Source organism: Nelumbo nucifera, chromosome 5 (genome assembly GCF_055504915.1).
Source record: "Nelumbo nucifera cultivar China Antique chromosome 5, China Antique-T2T, whole genome shotgun sequence".
In the NCBI taxonomy this organism is placed as follows: Eukaryota; Viridiplantae; Streptophyta; class Magnoliopsida; order Proteales; family Nelumbonaceae; genus Nelumbo; species Nelumbo nucifera.
The window spans coordinates 4,367,854-4,383,733 of NC_142653.1; the positions used below are offsets into that span (position 1 = coordinate 4,367,854).

Genomic DNA, 15,880 nt, shown 5'->3' on the forward strand with positions numbered 1-15,880 from the left:
CGTTATGTCTATCGGTAATTCTTCACGAAGCGTTGCTCTATCTATTATATTTGGAGAAGTATACAGTGGATCTAAGGTTGATCGTCCCCAATAGATCTCACGCTGAGAAAAGTACATGTGGACCAGTTCCAAACATCGCTATGGACGGCCGGATATAATCGACAACGTCATGAGGGTGAGTGTATCTGGGTATGATGTGATACCCGTAACCGTAAGGCCGTAACTATAGTTAGTTTTTACGGAGTTGTTTTGCACAAAAACCCAATCTTCTTATTTTGTCCTTTTGTGATTGGGGACCTCCGTCTCCGTGACGCTAGCGAATAGCGATGTTTACTTCAGAGTCTGGATCTGCTACCGCTACATATAAGACACTACAGTCTACAGCTACGAATCGGGAACATCTCAGTTATCATTCAAGGGGAAGATATTCCTGATAAACGGCTGTAGTGTCTTGTCGGTACCTCCAATATTTGCTTTAAGGCATATTGTGGGGCTTCTGGTCTGGCTCTTTACTGGTTCAAATTTGGGTGAAGGCCATGTTTGGTAGTGCTTAAAAATAAGTGTTTATTTGGGTAGAGACCACACCATTAAGCGCTTATTAGTGTTTGAGAAATAAGTCTGCAATAAGTGACTATATTAAATATTAAAAATAAAGGTTTATTTTTTAAGCCTAAATTTTCAGTTTTTTTTTAAGTGCTTGTACAATAAGCACTTATTCAATTTTTTTCTCCCATAATTGTCCCAGTGAATTTTTAGAATACCAATTATAACCCTTTTACAAAGGCACTTTTACAAAATTAAAGTATTTTTATGAAAGTAATTTTGTAAAAGTACTTTTACGAAAGCATTTTTATAAAATATTTTTATGAAAATACTTTTACAAAAGTATTTTTACGAAAGTATTTTTATAAAAGTACTTTTACGAAAACACTTTTATAAAAGCACTTTTATAAAAGTATTTTACGGAAGTGCTTTTATCCATGTACTTTTATGAAAGCACTTTTGTAAAAATACTTTTATAAAAGCACTTCTATCAAAGTACTTTTATTCATTCATTTCGTATTGGATGTTTTGAAATTTTGAAAGAAAATGAAGGACAAGAGTCAAAATTGCTTATTTAAGTGCTTATTGGAGAAAAAGACCACCTAACACCCAATATAAAATAAGTGCTTATTTTAAAAATAAGCACTTGAAAAAGTTGGGTGCCAAATGCAAATAAGTGCTTATTTGAATAAGCACTCCCAAACATGCCCTAAGGCTCCATCCGCTTTTCGGAAAATACTTATATGGGTAAATGCATTTACTCATGTTCTTTTATTTTCTAGGTAAATAAAAAAAATGACTGTTTTAGTCATAAAAAGCAATTACTGAAAGGGGATTGTCCCATTCAAGTATTGGCAATTTTCACCCAAGGTGGGAAAGTTTACCCACATGGGAAATGGGTACCACTCACTCGGGTAAGTGACACCTAAGGAAAATAAATTTTTCATGGGCCTTACATAAATCTGAAAAAAAGAACATGGGTATCTTGGTCAATGGAAACTCTCAAAATACAAAAAAAAGGGGGTCCAGATCTATTAGGCACATTAGGTAAGCATAATGAGTGAGCACCTAATAGCTGTGTGACATTTGTCCCGGCTAATGTGCCTAGATCTCATCCACGTTTTTGTTCTATTAGATAGAAATTATCCACTATCTTATTATCTTTGTTAAAATAATTAAAAATAAAAAAAGGAAAACCTAAACGTGTTGGGATTCATTGGATTCTCTCCACCCTTTTGCCGTTTAGGGTTCTTCCAACTCCGACCTTCAGCCGCTGCAACCAAGTTCTCTCCAACTTCAACCTTCAACCACAAAATTCCAACTCCAACCTTCAAAAGTTCTCTTTCTTCCAATAAAGCGAAGAAGAAGAATCTCTAAAGAGGAATGATGCCCTCTCAACTTGGTTCAGGACCCTCTTTTCAATTGTAAATAGCGGATGAGGAAGATGGCTAGGAAAAGCTGTGTATGAGAGAACTCGGTTGCAGCTGTTGAAGGTCGGTATTGGAGAGACAGAACCCTAAACGGAAGATGACCGGAGAGAGTCCAATGAGTCCCAACTCCCAACATGTTTAAGTTTTCATTTTTTTTGGTTTTTATTTTTAATTATTTTAACAGAGATAATAAGATAACGGATAATTCCTGTCTAATGGAACAAAAACGTGATCTAGGCATATTAACCAGGACAAGTGTCACACAGCTATTAGGTGCTCACTCATTGTGCTTACCTAACGTGCCTACTAGATCATTATGAATTCACTTTTTCTACGATACTATCGTAGCACATGGCTAAAACCGAAAATCATGGCCTTTAGATGTATTGCTACAATACTATTTTAGCAAATGTGGTTTGATAAATACAAACTTATTGAATGCAAAGCCTTGTATTTATATTATTTTATATGTATTTATATTGTATATATTTGTATTTAGGCTCAGTTTAAAAAGAGTACAAATGTATAAATATATACGATACAAATACTTACAAAATAATACAAAATATAAGTATTTGTACTCCTTGAAAACTGAGCCTAAGAAACACAACAATTGCAGCCCAAGCCCATCGGACCTGGGCCAGCTAACGCGCAATCCAAGTGGAAGTCCTTAAGCAATGCTAACATCACGGGCCTCGTCTGACCTGCCAAGCCCAATTGTGATAGCATTTACCCATGTCCTTTCATCTTCACCATGGTGCTACTGCTATGTGGGGTCCTCTCCTGTAAATTTGTAACCCCACACAAACAACGTTGGGGAAGTGAGGGTAATTTTACCATACAACTGGTATATAGTATAACAGATGGTTTCCTTGTCAGAGCATCGTTTATTGAATTAAGACAAAATAAATATGGAAAATTATCTATAAAGATGTTTCGCACATGCAGATTCAAATTGCTACTAGCCGTTAATACTAAATTACTAATTAACTGTTATGACAAAGTTTTTTTAATGATTTTTTTTTGTTTATTATCATAATGAGATAGCCAAAATTAAAGTTTTATTGGAAGGGTTTGAAACTGAAAGCAGAATGAAGCAAAAACCTGAGATTTCATTAGTTTTGGTTAAAAATAGAAAACAGTACCAGTGGTTCACATGGATATAGGAATATTTCTAAACAAAGGGAAATAGATACATTTAAAAGATTGAGCTAAGATCTGCTACTTGCAACACACCACAGTTATACATCGGGAACATCTTTTGATACTTTTATGTTTGGGAGAATGACCAATCAGCCCATATCAGAATTTTATAGTTCCAAAGTACAGGGAAAATGCATCCTGATCGTGAATTGATGTCAAATTCACGGATAGGATGTGGTTTAGAGGGGAGAGGGCTAGTAGTAGTGGGGGCTGGAATTTAGAATTCTGCATCGTATGTATCCATACTTTTCCGTTTATGTTTTCATTCATGGGCTCACTTTTAAAGTAAAAGATACAAGTATGAGAGATATTCTTAATGTGTGGCTCTAGATGGAAAATATCCCTTGATCCTGAATATTCCTGAACAGTGGTTCCATTTGGAAGCTATGCAATCCTAATCAAGGATTTACTTGGTATATTTTTGGTTTCGTGGGCATTTATAGATGGGCTATGCTTTAAACATTTATTTGTACTGATGAGGGGTATTTTGGTCAACCCACTTGATGATGGACACGTGAATGTTGTCAGTAATGCAGCGTCTCACTCAGCAAGATAGCTCGTTAGCTCAATATGCAACGGTCAATATCCGGTACGAAGCCGAGTTAGAGCAAGCTCGGCCCACAACATCCAACACAGTAGAACAGTTTGCTGGAGTAACACGTGACAATCAACATTAGATGCACACTCGAGCTAGGGCAAGTTCGATCCTCCGATAGCCCCAACACGCTCGAAACAGCCCTGCGAACAACGTCCACATAAGCGCTATAACTATAGCATAGAGAACGGTCCACCGAGTTGATTGCCCCCAGACCAGCAGGCGACCTGTAACCATCACATGGATCTAGCAAACAACTGACCAGTACACCCCAGGATTTAGGAAATAGCTCTGTACAAGGCTTAGAGACGTTACCAGATAGCACCTGAACCTCGGGTAGCTATAAAAAGGCCCCATGACCACTCCAAAAGATATGCGCACATAAACTCTCACTCTCTCATATTCTCTCCTATAAATGATCGTTTGCTAACTTAAGCATCGGAGTGTCCCCTTGGGTAAAAATCTACCCAGGCACTTTAACCTCTCTTCCTTTTCAGCTCTCAGCTCGGACCCCCAGCTCGGCCTCATAGCTCGACTCACACCACAGGCTGAACCCGATCCGAGCCACCTCATCAAACCTGAGGGAGCGAACGGATTCTGTGCCTCATTTATTGGTGGGACCATTTTTGGCTTCATCATGTATAATTTCACTTTAAACGTTTATTGTTTTTGTTGTTTGGCTGGGCATTACTTTAAATGTTTTTTTATTTTCCACCTTAGATTAACACCCCATAAAAGTGTGCTACATAAGCATTTGGTTTCAAGAAATACTAACACAGAGGAAGAAATGAGAATTTAATGTTTCTCCAAATGTCCCATGCACATGTGATGTGGTAGCATCTTTTCAATAAACACCCATGGAACCAAACATCACCTTGAATGAATTAGAAACAATGAACTAAACAACCTATCAAGAATGAAAATACCAGTGCTTGGTATGTATAAGGTATGGATTCCACGTGGGCCCATGCATATGAAACATTGATCTATTCACTCTTGGTAGGTTTCTCAACCCACTTGATTTCTAGCCCATCAGGACTCACATGGATTTGGCCGGAAGCACAGGGAAAGCTGGTGATTCTTGAAACTTGATGTATCATTAGATGGGGCCTGGGGGCACTAGAACTAGGGCAGAAGCTGGGGTGGAGGGTTTCAAACTTTCAATTCAACTGAAGATAAGATCCTCCTGTTTCATTAATCATTATCATCAAATAAAAAGCAAGGAAATGGTGCGGCACCAACCAAAAAGAGAGCCTGATAGTATATGAAATAGACTGGCAAAAGACTCAATTAGATAGAATCATTCAATTTGGTTGCTTTGTAATATACGAAATGTGCCAAGTGAGCTCCCACTAAAATGGTAGGTCCCCCCAGCATGTGGGTAGGAGTTTGGTGAACCGTCTTTTGGGTTAATTGTAATGTGACAGGTACAGTTTAGGTCAGGTCCCTTCTCTTGTCTGGATATAAGGATGACCTAAGCACATGAAGCTTGGATACTTTAGTGTATTTTTTCCTTGGACCTCAGAAAAAATAAAATCCTACCCAATCAAGATCTCAGAAAGATAGATGCTGTGATTTGAAAGAAATTAAATGTAGAGTGACACAGTCAAGTTATGGGTGACTCAGGCAACCATGTTACCATGTTGCAAAAGAAAGTGACTTCATTTGCCCCAAAAAAAAAAAAGTTGTCAACATCTGGGCCCCCAGTGGGCATTAATTGATCAGTGAATCTGTGATACAAGCTGGGAGCTTTTGACCTTGGCTCCACCTTATCTACCATCTATTACCATCTTAAACAGTACAATTGAGAGAGAAAGTGGAGGTAATTATGTCTGCAAGTCCCATGCATCTGTGCTCAAAACCCACCTTGTGACCTTTTAAACAACTGCCATTGAACCGCCAACTAGCTTGATCATAAAAGAATCAACTCCACAAGAAAATTGCCCAATAGACCTAAGAATTCTGCTTAGCCCTTTTGGAATTTGACCCTTTAACTGAGATAAAAGGTTCTCCCTTCTCGTACATTAATGGGCCTAGAACCCTAGCTGCATGTGAAACCAAAATGCATCCCTCTCTTTTTTCTCTCTGGCTCATTTACATCATCAATAAATCAAGGTGTGCAAATGGGGTTTGAAGGGGTGTTCACAAAAGATCGAAAAACCGAATTGAATTAAAAAATATGGTTAACTAAATCAATCGATATATATTTTTAATATATCTCACTTATAATCTATATATTATATATAAAATATATGTATATATTGTATATTATTTATTTTTTACAATCTATATATTATAAATATAAAAAACCAAAAAACTGAAGAACTGATGAACTAAACCGGTTAAAATTTAAAACCAATTAATCGATTAACCAGTGGTATTAATTCGGTTTTGGTTTGGTGATATAGAAAAATTAATAGGACCAATTTAGTTATAAAAAATCTATATATTTCAATTAACCAAACGGTAAGCACCCTTATATTTAAGTCCTAAAATTTATTAATTAGAAAGAAGCAAAATTGGTCCATCCAACCTCAAAAGCATGAGGCAAATCGCGAACCACGTAGTTGGAACGTGGGAGATGCAAAAGCCAAAAGGCCTAGTACAGACCTACAGTTGTGTTGGACCATTTGTTATTGTACGTAACGTGTAGGTAGGAGTAGGACCCAGAAATAAGAGCCGTGGGCTTAGCCAAAACCCAAGACAATCCTCTACCATGTCACCCGGATAATTCTGGGGCATCACTTGTTTGCTGGTGAGAGAGATAAAGGGCTTTTGGTAGCATTCGATGCACGTAGCCCACCATCTTCATGGGTCAGCCTCAGCCTATCGTTGAATAGAATTCAATGCAATGGAGATAAAAATGAATCCAAATGAATAGTTGTGAACATTGCTTGCAGAAATAAATGTTTCACTTACAGTACAAACATGCATAGTCGGTGGATTAGGTGAGTGAATGGGCTGGACTGGATCTGGATGATGGATCCTTCTCTGTTTCTCTCCACTCTCCCACTCCTGCAACTGTATAAAAAAGTTTTTTTTTTTTTTTTACATTGACAGCACCACCATTATGTAATGTTTTAGGCAGAAACGTGTTTGACAAAAGACAATACTGATGTGCATTTGCAATTAAAATGTGACAATTAATAAAAGTGTTTGATATATTTCTTTTTTTTTGTTGACTTTTCAATGTGCCACATGCCATATGAGAATGGAAATTTTTTATTTTGGATCATGGGTAACAGCCAAGAAGCGATGCCCGATACCCTGTACACTATTCACACTATGATCAGATGGACCAACTCTCAAAATCAAACCAAGTACCAATTTCATACAAACCACTCATCATTTACATAAATTACATCAGCACCGTTGTTTTTTTTTTTTTTTTTATTCTTAGCCCTATTTGACACCCATGCCCCCACCAATATGTTATCAGTCGGGTCCACCCTAGCTAAATCAACACCTAAAAATCAAGGAAATAATTGCTTTGTGATTGATGGTTATAGAAGCAAGATGCTATATACTAAGACCTATAGACTATAGTTAGCGGATTAGGGAGTTTAGGGTGTCAAGGATCCACGCAGAGCCTCACGAAGAAAGTTTGGCTGTTGTGGACCAACAGCCTAGCCTAGGCAGTTGGGGCGCTTTTGGGCATGCCATATGTGTAGGAAAAAAGAGTAATTGCATCATTTTCTTTTGACCAAAAAGATAAACAAGGGTTTAATGTGTTATGATTGGCTTAGGCTGTTGGGGTGAACATTAAAAACAATAAATTGAATCGAAAATTCTGATTAATCAAATTTGTAGTTTGGTTTTAGTTCGATATTTTTAAAAAAATTGAAGGTGTTGGTTATGTCATATAGTATATATAAATTTATATATATATATATATATATATTAAGGGCAAATTTCTTAAACTACCCTTAAATTATATTTATAGTTTAGTTAATTGACTAAGTATACTTTTATTATTTGATTATTGTCTAATGCTATCCTTACTGTTTTTGATAATTGACTATCTTTACCCTTACTGTTAGCATCCGTTAATATTCAGTCACATGTAATATATAATTTTTTTAAAACCCAATTTTACTCTTTATCTCTCTCCCTCCTCCTTCTCCTCCTTCACTGTCTTCTTCAAGAAAGCCAGCGGAACCTCCTGCCAATCTGCCAATAAAAACCCAAAAGCTCCACTCCATGGTAAAGAAAAAATCCGTCTTGATGGCAAAATGAGTTATCCCTCTTTTCGTTGGTTCTCTCAGAGCCTCAATCTCATCAGAGATGGCTCCCTATAGAGGCAACTCCACTCTATAGGGTTCAAGCGTGGATGTGGAAAGGTTGGCGGTGATGAAACAAGGGTGAGAGGGAGAATAATTAAACTACTCATCTGGGCGATAGTTAACCTGCTAATGTTTTTAAACCCTAACTAGAGTTCGACTATAATATCACAAAAGCTTACAACTAATCAATTAGAATCAGCTGTGTGATAACCTCTTTTATTATACCGGTTGATTGGCCGTCAGTCTTTCTAGTATCTAAGCTAACTTAACTCACACAAAGATGACAGTAGTAGAGACTACGATCTAGGCTAACTCTTTCCTTTTCTTTACTTTAATGCTGCTTTTTACTTCTTCCTCCTCTAGGCGACTTGTCCCACAAAAAATCATCTCGAAGAACGAAACTAGGGCGAGAGGGAGAGAGAACGAAGGGGACGAAAAGACGGCGAGAGAGGCCTGATGTGGAGGGATCTACCGCTACTATGGTGGCAGTGATGAAATAGGGGTGAGAGGGAGAGAGAACAAAGGGGACGGAGAGAGAGATCAGATGTGGAGGGGTCTGCTGCTTTGCAGCAGCAGCGACGGTGATGAAACAGAGGGGAGAGGGAGAGAGAACGAAGGGGGTGAAGAGAGATAGGTCAGATATGGAGGGATCCGCCACCGCAACTTGCAGCAATGACGATGATGAAACAGGGACGGGAGGGAGAGAGAACGAAGGGATGAGGAGAGAGAGAGAGAGGACGGTGATGTCCTGCATCTATTCAAAGTTCTTTGCTCAGATTTGCATCTGTTCAAAACTCCTCCATACCTGCCCACCTCATCTCAGATGAAGGAACCCAAATATGGACTTGGGTAGCGAAGACAAATTGAGGAAGATGAAAAAGAATCAGAGGAGCTTTCAATTTGACCTAAGGATTAAGCGGGCATTTCAGCCCTTCCGTTAATATTTTAACAGTAATGGCAATTTTCCAAAATAGGATAGCATTAGACAATAGAGGTATATGTATTTTTAGTTTTTATTATATTTATATATTTATAATATATAATCAACTGAACAGATGATTAACTGAACAAGTCAATCAATTAACCGATCGACTTTAATTCGGTTTTGGTTACTATTTTTCAAAAACCGATAATACTGATTTAATCTGAAAAATAAGCCCACCGAACCGTGAACACCCCTACTTTTGGGGATACCACGGATGCAGGACAAAAGAATAATTGCCCCATTTTCTTTTGACCAACAGACAAGCAAGGGTAAGAAAGGGTGAACGTGTCATACCTAACAACGTTCTCAACAGCCTAGGCTGTTTTTGTACTGTCTAGAATTCTAGATGTAATGTAATGCAAAAGGCCTGCTTTTCCGCTGGTTTGAACCTCAGTCATCTCGTCGATGCAAGGGATGCCAACTCACCACTAGACTATACGGTAATTTTATGAAAGTAGATTCTTTCATCATTCAAGTTCATGACTTCATGCCCTAAATCCAGTTAAGGACTTAAGGTTGTGTTTGGGTCGGTGTAAGGACAATGATGATGCTCAATTGATGTCAACGGAAAAGTGGGAAACATGCTTGGTTGAACTTGAAACAGGAGCAGCAAGGTTGACAATTGGGCATGGCAAAAGCTCAAGTCAATGGCTCTTCACGATTCCAAGTAAGGGTGCTGAAAAAATTGACAATTTTAGAATTGAATTAAGCATCTTGTCCGTCAGTTTTTATATCCAAAATTTTGGTGTTCATGTTTAAATTTATTGAACATATGTATATATATATATATATATATATATATATATATATATATATATATATATATATATATATATATATATATATATGTATATATATAGGGGAGGGAGAAACCTTTTGTGTGAAAGGAGGAAGGAAAAGGGAAGAAGATATCATAGAAAACAATGGTGTTAACGGCATCAATGAGGCCATGGTTTACGCCAGAAGACTCTTATTTCCCAATTTCATTTCTACTGTAACAATGGCCCCAAATCTACTCACAATGAGAGCTCTTGAGCAAAATGGCTTTGTTTGTCCTAGTGCTTGCTCTCTTAGTAATATTGCTAAATTAGGAAAAAAAACTGAAGGCTAAAAGTTGTTTGTTTTTGCACCAAATGACAGAAATGAGATGTTATAGATTGAAGGGGAAAAAAAAAAAAAATCCCTGAAACAAATGGAGGAACCTAACTGAAATAACTCGCGAATGTCCACATTGTTTCGCTTTTAACTCTATTCGAGAGGAGTACACACACTATCAAGATAAGTAGACAAATGCTCCCCTGTCGTGACTGTGATCACTAGTTATGTTAATACGGTTTTATTATTTACTAAATTGAAAAGGGTGTGTGTCTCCGTCACTAAGAAACTTCTGTGTTAGTTCTCAGTTCAGAGAAGAGAAAGAAGACAGTAGAGTCACTACTAGTTGGAGTTGTGTTGGACACGAAAGAGAAGAATGGCATGAAACGTTAAAATGCTTCTTCTAAAGTAGTTTCGTCTGGACCAAACGAAATTGGGATCCAATTGCAAGCACCAACACAGAGCAAACTAGAAAGATTAGCAGAGATACAGCTAACCGTCTAGGCTTCTGCTGCAGACGGGAAGAAAATTATGCCAAAGCCATTTAATTTTTTCAATTAATATGGGAATCCAAATAAAAGGTCCAAACAATCCCGCTTTGCCCTAAAAGTCTTAAATCCAGACAAGGCTCATCAATATTTCACATGTAAGCGCAACCAAACAGGATGACCTCATAGATCATGGCTTGGTCATTACCTTATTACCTAATTAGCACATGGCGTCCAGCCATCAACGTGCAGTGGTGCTGGCATTTTAGAGCTTCAGAATCTCAGATTCTTGCCAACCCTGAGAAAGAGCCAAGAGGATGGATGAGTTGAGTGGGGGAATTCATTATTATTTGATTATTTCATTTCATCAGCCAAAAGCTTTCTTAGTATCCATTTAATTAATATTTCTCTAATCTCAAACGTATTTCACATGTATATGTGTATGAAACTATGAATCATGAATGTGTTGGGTCCGGCGCGGCCGACAACTGGTTCAGATAGAGACCGCTGAGACAATCACCGGGGCTAGAACAATCTAACCGATTTTTAACAGAGAGTACCATATCCAGCTCGGCCCGACCTGGCGACTGGCGAGAGGCTGCAGGCTGCAGCTTTCGGTGTGGTACCTAACAAATACTCAAGCAAGTAAGCAACAACATAGGTCATAGGGAGCGTTACATTACAATTTAGTAATTTACACTATACGATGCCATAAAGGCATGTGGTCATCCGCACGCCAAGGTCAATCATATCTTGAATGTCAAGGCTTTATTAGCCACAGGAGCGTACGTACGTCTCTACGTACTCACTCCACCGCTTTGTTGGTTGTTTCACTGAAGTTTAGGTATGGCTCCTGTCAGTTCGGTAAGGCTGAGCCCAGGCCACACCCACGTCAGGGTCAGGGTAGGAACCGTGCATCTTCACCAAAACACCTAGTTAAGCTAGACCTGATTCAAACCAAGGTCCGTCCTACTAGATCTCTAGCCCTCCTAGAATGATTTGGGCCATTTTGGCCCTACCCTAAATTATAATCTCTGCAACTTAGCAGGTGGCCAATTCAATAGTTTTGATCTTATTCCGAATTTCTGATGTTTATTTCCGTCTAGGAAGGTGAGGTGACCAAGCGTTCAATAGATCAAAGTGTCCTTGGTGTAGTAGTTGCTTATTTATTGCAACAGTCCTACGATTTGGCTTGATATATCTTGAGTCTTGGGTCTTGACCCAATCCACAAACTCACTTTCTCCCACATTGTTTATCTTCGATTTCCCAGTTTTAGTTGGCTTATTCCAAATAAAGTTTAAAATTTTAGGTCCAGGATTTAAGTAATTTCGCAGCCAGCCCAAAATGTCCAACCAGAATACACAAGGACTCATCAAAACCCCCATCCGAATTGCTCAGTCAGTGGATGCAGTTGTCACTGAACCCCCAACCCCCACCAAGTTTGCCTAGGTAAAAAATAGAAAGTTAGTTCAGTTTGGCTTTTTCTCAAATTGTAAGTATGCAACCTAAACCCTTGAGGATGAGGTTTAGAATCTGAGTGATTAACCCCCCTACACCTACAAATACAGGTGGGTCTACCAGAAAACAGAGAAAGGGATTGTCCAGGTACTGGGTTTTCATTTATTCATTTATTTATAGGCCGGTATAGTAGAAATTACATAGGAAATAACAAAGGCGTAATAAAAGGACAAAATGATCTGATCAAGATTCTTCAATTGTGCATCACACAAGCAGAACCAGAATTTGGACAGGACAGAGAGAAATGGTCGAGAAGTTAGGTAGAACACATACAGGACTACAACGAATATGGATGATTTGTACAGACATAGATTATTCTAATGGGCCTTTTGTCTTGTAACCGATATCGGTATGAGATAGGCTTCGAAGCTGCTGATCAACACATCGGCGCTGACATGGCGATGGCGGATTCGGGCCATTCATCTATTTCAGACATAAATTATTACCACATGCCTAGTTTTCCTTTTGCCAAGTCAGCAACGTGTGCCTATGCCCTATGATGTCCCTCACCATTTTCTTTGATTTAATTTATTTCCATCAAAGAACAAGGCTGGTAGGGAAGTGACCTGCCTTTCCTCGTGGGAAAGAGAAATTTGCCACATGGAAAGAGGGATGCTTTCGGGGAGCAGGTGGGCCCATTTTCAACTGCCACCTCAGCTACAGCTAGTAAAAATTGAGTATAACACTATAACAGTGTGATACATGGGTCCCACACATGGCTTAACGTCTGTTCCCTTCTTTTATTTCCCAGAAAAAGAAGTGAAAAAGAAGAAAACAAAGAAAAAAAGATGAAACCCAAGTTGATTGGAGCAAGGGAACATGGAGACTAGTTGTTTTCAAACATGAGTGGCTACTGAGAGAGAGAGAGAGAGAGAGAGAGAGAGAGAAGAGGGGATGGTGGTAATTCGATGTTCTCCGGTCTCCCATGTGTGGTGGGAACAAAATGTTTGCAAATTGGGGGGAGATAACAACAAAAAGGTGAACCAACCCCCCCACCCTCGTTGCCCAAACTTGAACCACAAGCACAGATTTTAATTTGCATGGAGAAATAAATTAATAAACAAATAAATAAGAAAGAAATTAAAAGTGGAAGGTGAGCCACAGCCACATCCATTTCTATCTTCCTTTTTCTCTGTACCTTCCTTTTAATCTACCACCCAGCCCCCCCCCCCCCCCCCCCCCCCCCCCCCCCCCCCCCCCCCCCCACCCCCCCCCCTTCTTCTAGAAACCCTAATAACCCCATATATATATAAAATAGCCTGAACCACTTGGTTCTTTTATATATATATATATATATATTTTCTTCCAAAATGCCACTAGGCTACAACCAATTAAAAAGAAATAAATCAACAGTTCAGATTCTCTTATAAAAACCATTTTGTGGAGCTGCAGGAACGTATTTGATCCAAGTTTAATTAGCAGATCTTCTAATAAGGATTAACTTGAAAAAGTCAAGCGCTTTTTCTAGGTTTAAGGAGTAGCATCACTTGTTATGTTTGAATGACTAGAGGGGGGGGGGGGGGGTTATTAATTTGCTCATCTATACACTGCATAAGATAAATCAGCAATAATTTATATAGCCAAAACGATCTCTTAATTGAAATATTATATAGTTTTAAAAGCAGGAAATGTATATACGACCACATGTAAATATGTAATAATGTAATTTATCTTTTGAAAAGGAGGGAGAGGGTATGGTAGCTTAATTATTTATATAGAGTAGATTAGACATACTAAGGCTGGGACACGCCTTGTCTTGCCATATATACTTAAAAATACCTTACTTTACACCTAACTGAAGGTTACTGATGGTTGTGTGATCCTTTTAACTTATTATATGATGATGAGGTTTAGATCGTCTACAGAGAGACCACCAGCCAGTCGGTCCAGTCCCTCTAACCTTTCTCACCAACTCACATCTAGAAGCAATTAGCCACCCTTCTCTCTCTCTCTAAAAGCCTATAAATCCCCATTTCATGTTCTAACTGGGCCGGCTTTGGTGCACCAGAAACACCACCAATCAGATCACCACCACCACCACCACTTACAACAGCAATAGCAATAGCAATAGCAGCAACAAGAGACAACCAGAACAAACCAGTAGGCACTAGCTAGTAGTCCAGTATAGTAATAGTTGATGGGGAGGTCTCCTTGTTGTGAGAAAGCTCATACTAACAAAGGCGCATGGACCAAAGAAGAAGATGAAAGGCTTATTGCACACATCCGGGCACACGGAGAGGGGTGTTGGCGATCCCTCCCCAAGGCTGCAGGCCTTCTCCGCTGCGGCAAGAGCTGTAGGCTTCGATGGATCAACTACTTGCGTCCCGACCTCAAGCGCGGCAACTTCACAGAAGAAGAAGACGAGCTCATCATCAAACTACATAGCCTCCTCGGTAACAAGTAAGCCCTTTATCGATCACCGAATTTAATTCATGTTTTCTTAATTTCAGCAGTTGGGTACTCATCGTTTTTGTAACTAATTATTAATTTATTACAGGTGGTCTCTCATAGCCGGGAGATTGCCAGGAAGAACGGATAACGAGATAAAGAATTATTGGAACACCCACATAAGGAGGAAACTGTTGAGCCGAGGAATTGATCCGGCGACTCACCGACCTCTTAGCGAACCAGCAGCAGCATCTGATCATGTCAAAACCATCTCTTTCGCTGCGGTTGCCAAAGAAGAAGAGAAGGTCATTGGAAGACTAGAGTGCGAAGAAGAAGAGAAAAACGGGAGAGTAGAACGGTTTCCCGACCTGAATCTTGAGCTTCGAATTAGCCCTCCTTGCCAGCAGCAACAACAGATCCCTGAGCCATTGAAGAGTGGAGGGAGGACAACTCTTTGTTTCTCTTGCAGATTGGGCTTGCAGAATAGTAAAGAGTGCAGCTGCAGTGGTTCTAGCAGCGCCAGTGATTTCTTGGGCTTGAAAACTAGTATTTTGGATTACAGAAGCTTGGAGATGAAATAAGAATGAATGTTCAATTTGTATTAATTAATAACTATATTAGAAATGGTGAGAAGAAAGAAAGAGATTGTTATTTTGTTGGAAATCTCTCTAGTTTTCTCCTTAATCTAATTTGTACAATTTTTAATTAGCACGTAATACAAGTAGCTAGACATGATTTATATATCAACTATTTATATATTGGAAATACTTTTTTCTATTAATTAGTTTTTTTTTTTATTATAATCCACACTGGAAGATTAATGTTCTTCCATTTATATTAAATGTTATTATGAAAATAGTTATCTACTAGGATGGGGGGGAGGAGGCTCTACAAGTTAATTGTTTATTTATTTGTCATTTCTCTCTCACTTCTTTTGCCTCCTGCTGGTCCTAGACCCGGATGAATTGGAAGCATCAAATGGACAGGCAGTGGAGAATTTTTACCAGCTGATAGTTCCCATGAATCTTCTTCACCTGATTTCATGACTATACTACTCATTTGAGATATATGTGGTTAGGGTGAAGTTTGATGAAAATTTTGAAGTTTGCTAATTTTATTTTTTTCTTATTTTACACTTTGATATAAAATCCTAATTTTGGGGTAATACATTTCTACTACTCAAGCTGTTTCTATATATGTTATCATGCTTGTGGTTTTGTTGGTGACTGTTTTTGCGGGGGCTTCATATAATATTTGAAAGTCGTAGCCTTTGATTTTTTTTTTCCTAGTGTATCTTTAATTCAGTTCTTTTCAATTTTTATGTTTTGTCTTCTTTAGGAAAAGTAGGATT

At 38.6% G+C, this 15,880-nt stretch overlaps 1 protein-coding gene across 1 annotated transcript; it reads left to right on the plus strand.

Annotated features, from left to right (window-relative positions):
• The first annotated feature begins 13,977 nt into the window (after positions 1-13,977).
• On the plus strand, positions 13,978-15,332 carry LOC104603614 (myb-related protein 308-like). Its single transcript, XM_010267675.3, has 2 exons — positions 13,978-14,541; positions 14,639-15,332. Exons 1-2 carry the CDS (start codon positions 14,279-14,281, stop codon positions 15,108-15,110), a joined length of 735 nt encoding a protein of 244 aa, XP_010265977.1. The 5' UTR covers positions 13,978-14,278; the 3' UTR covers positions 15,111-15,332.
• Positions 15,333-15,880: the final 548 nt, after the last annotated feature.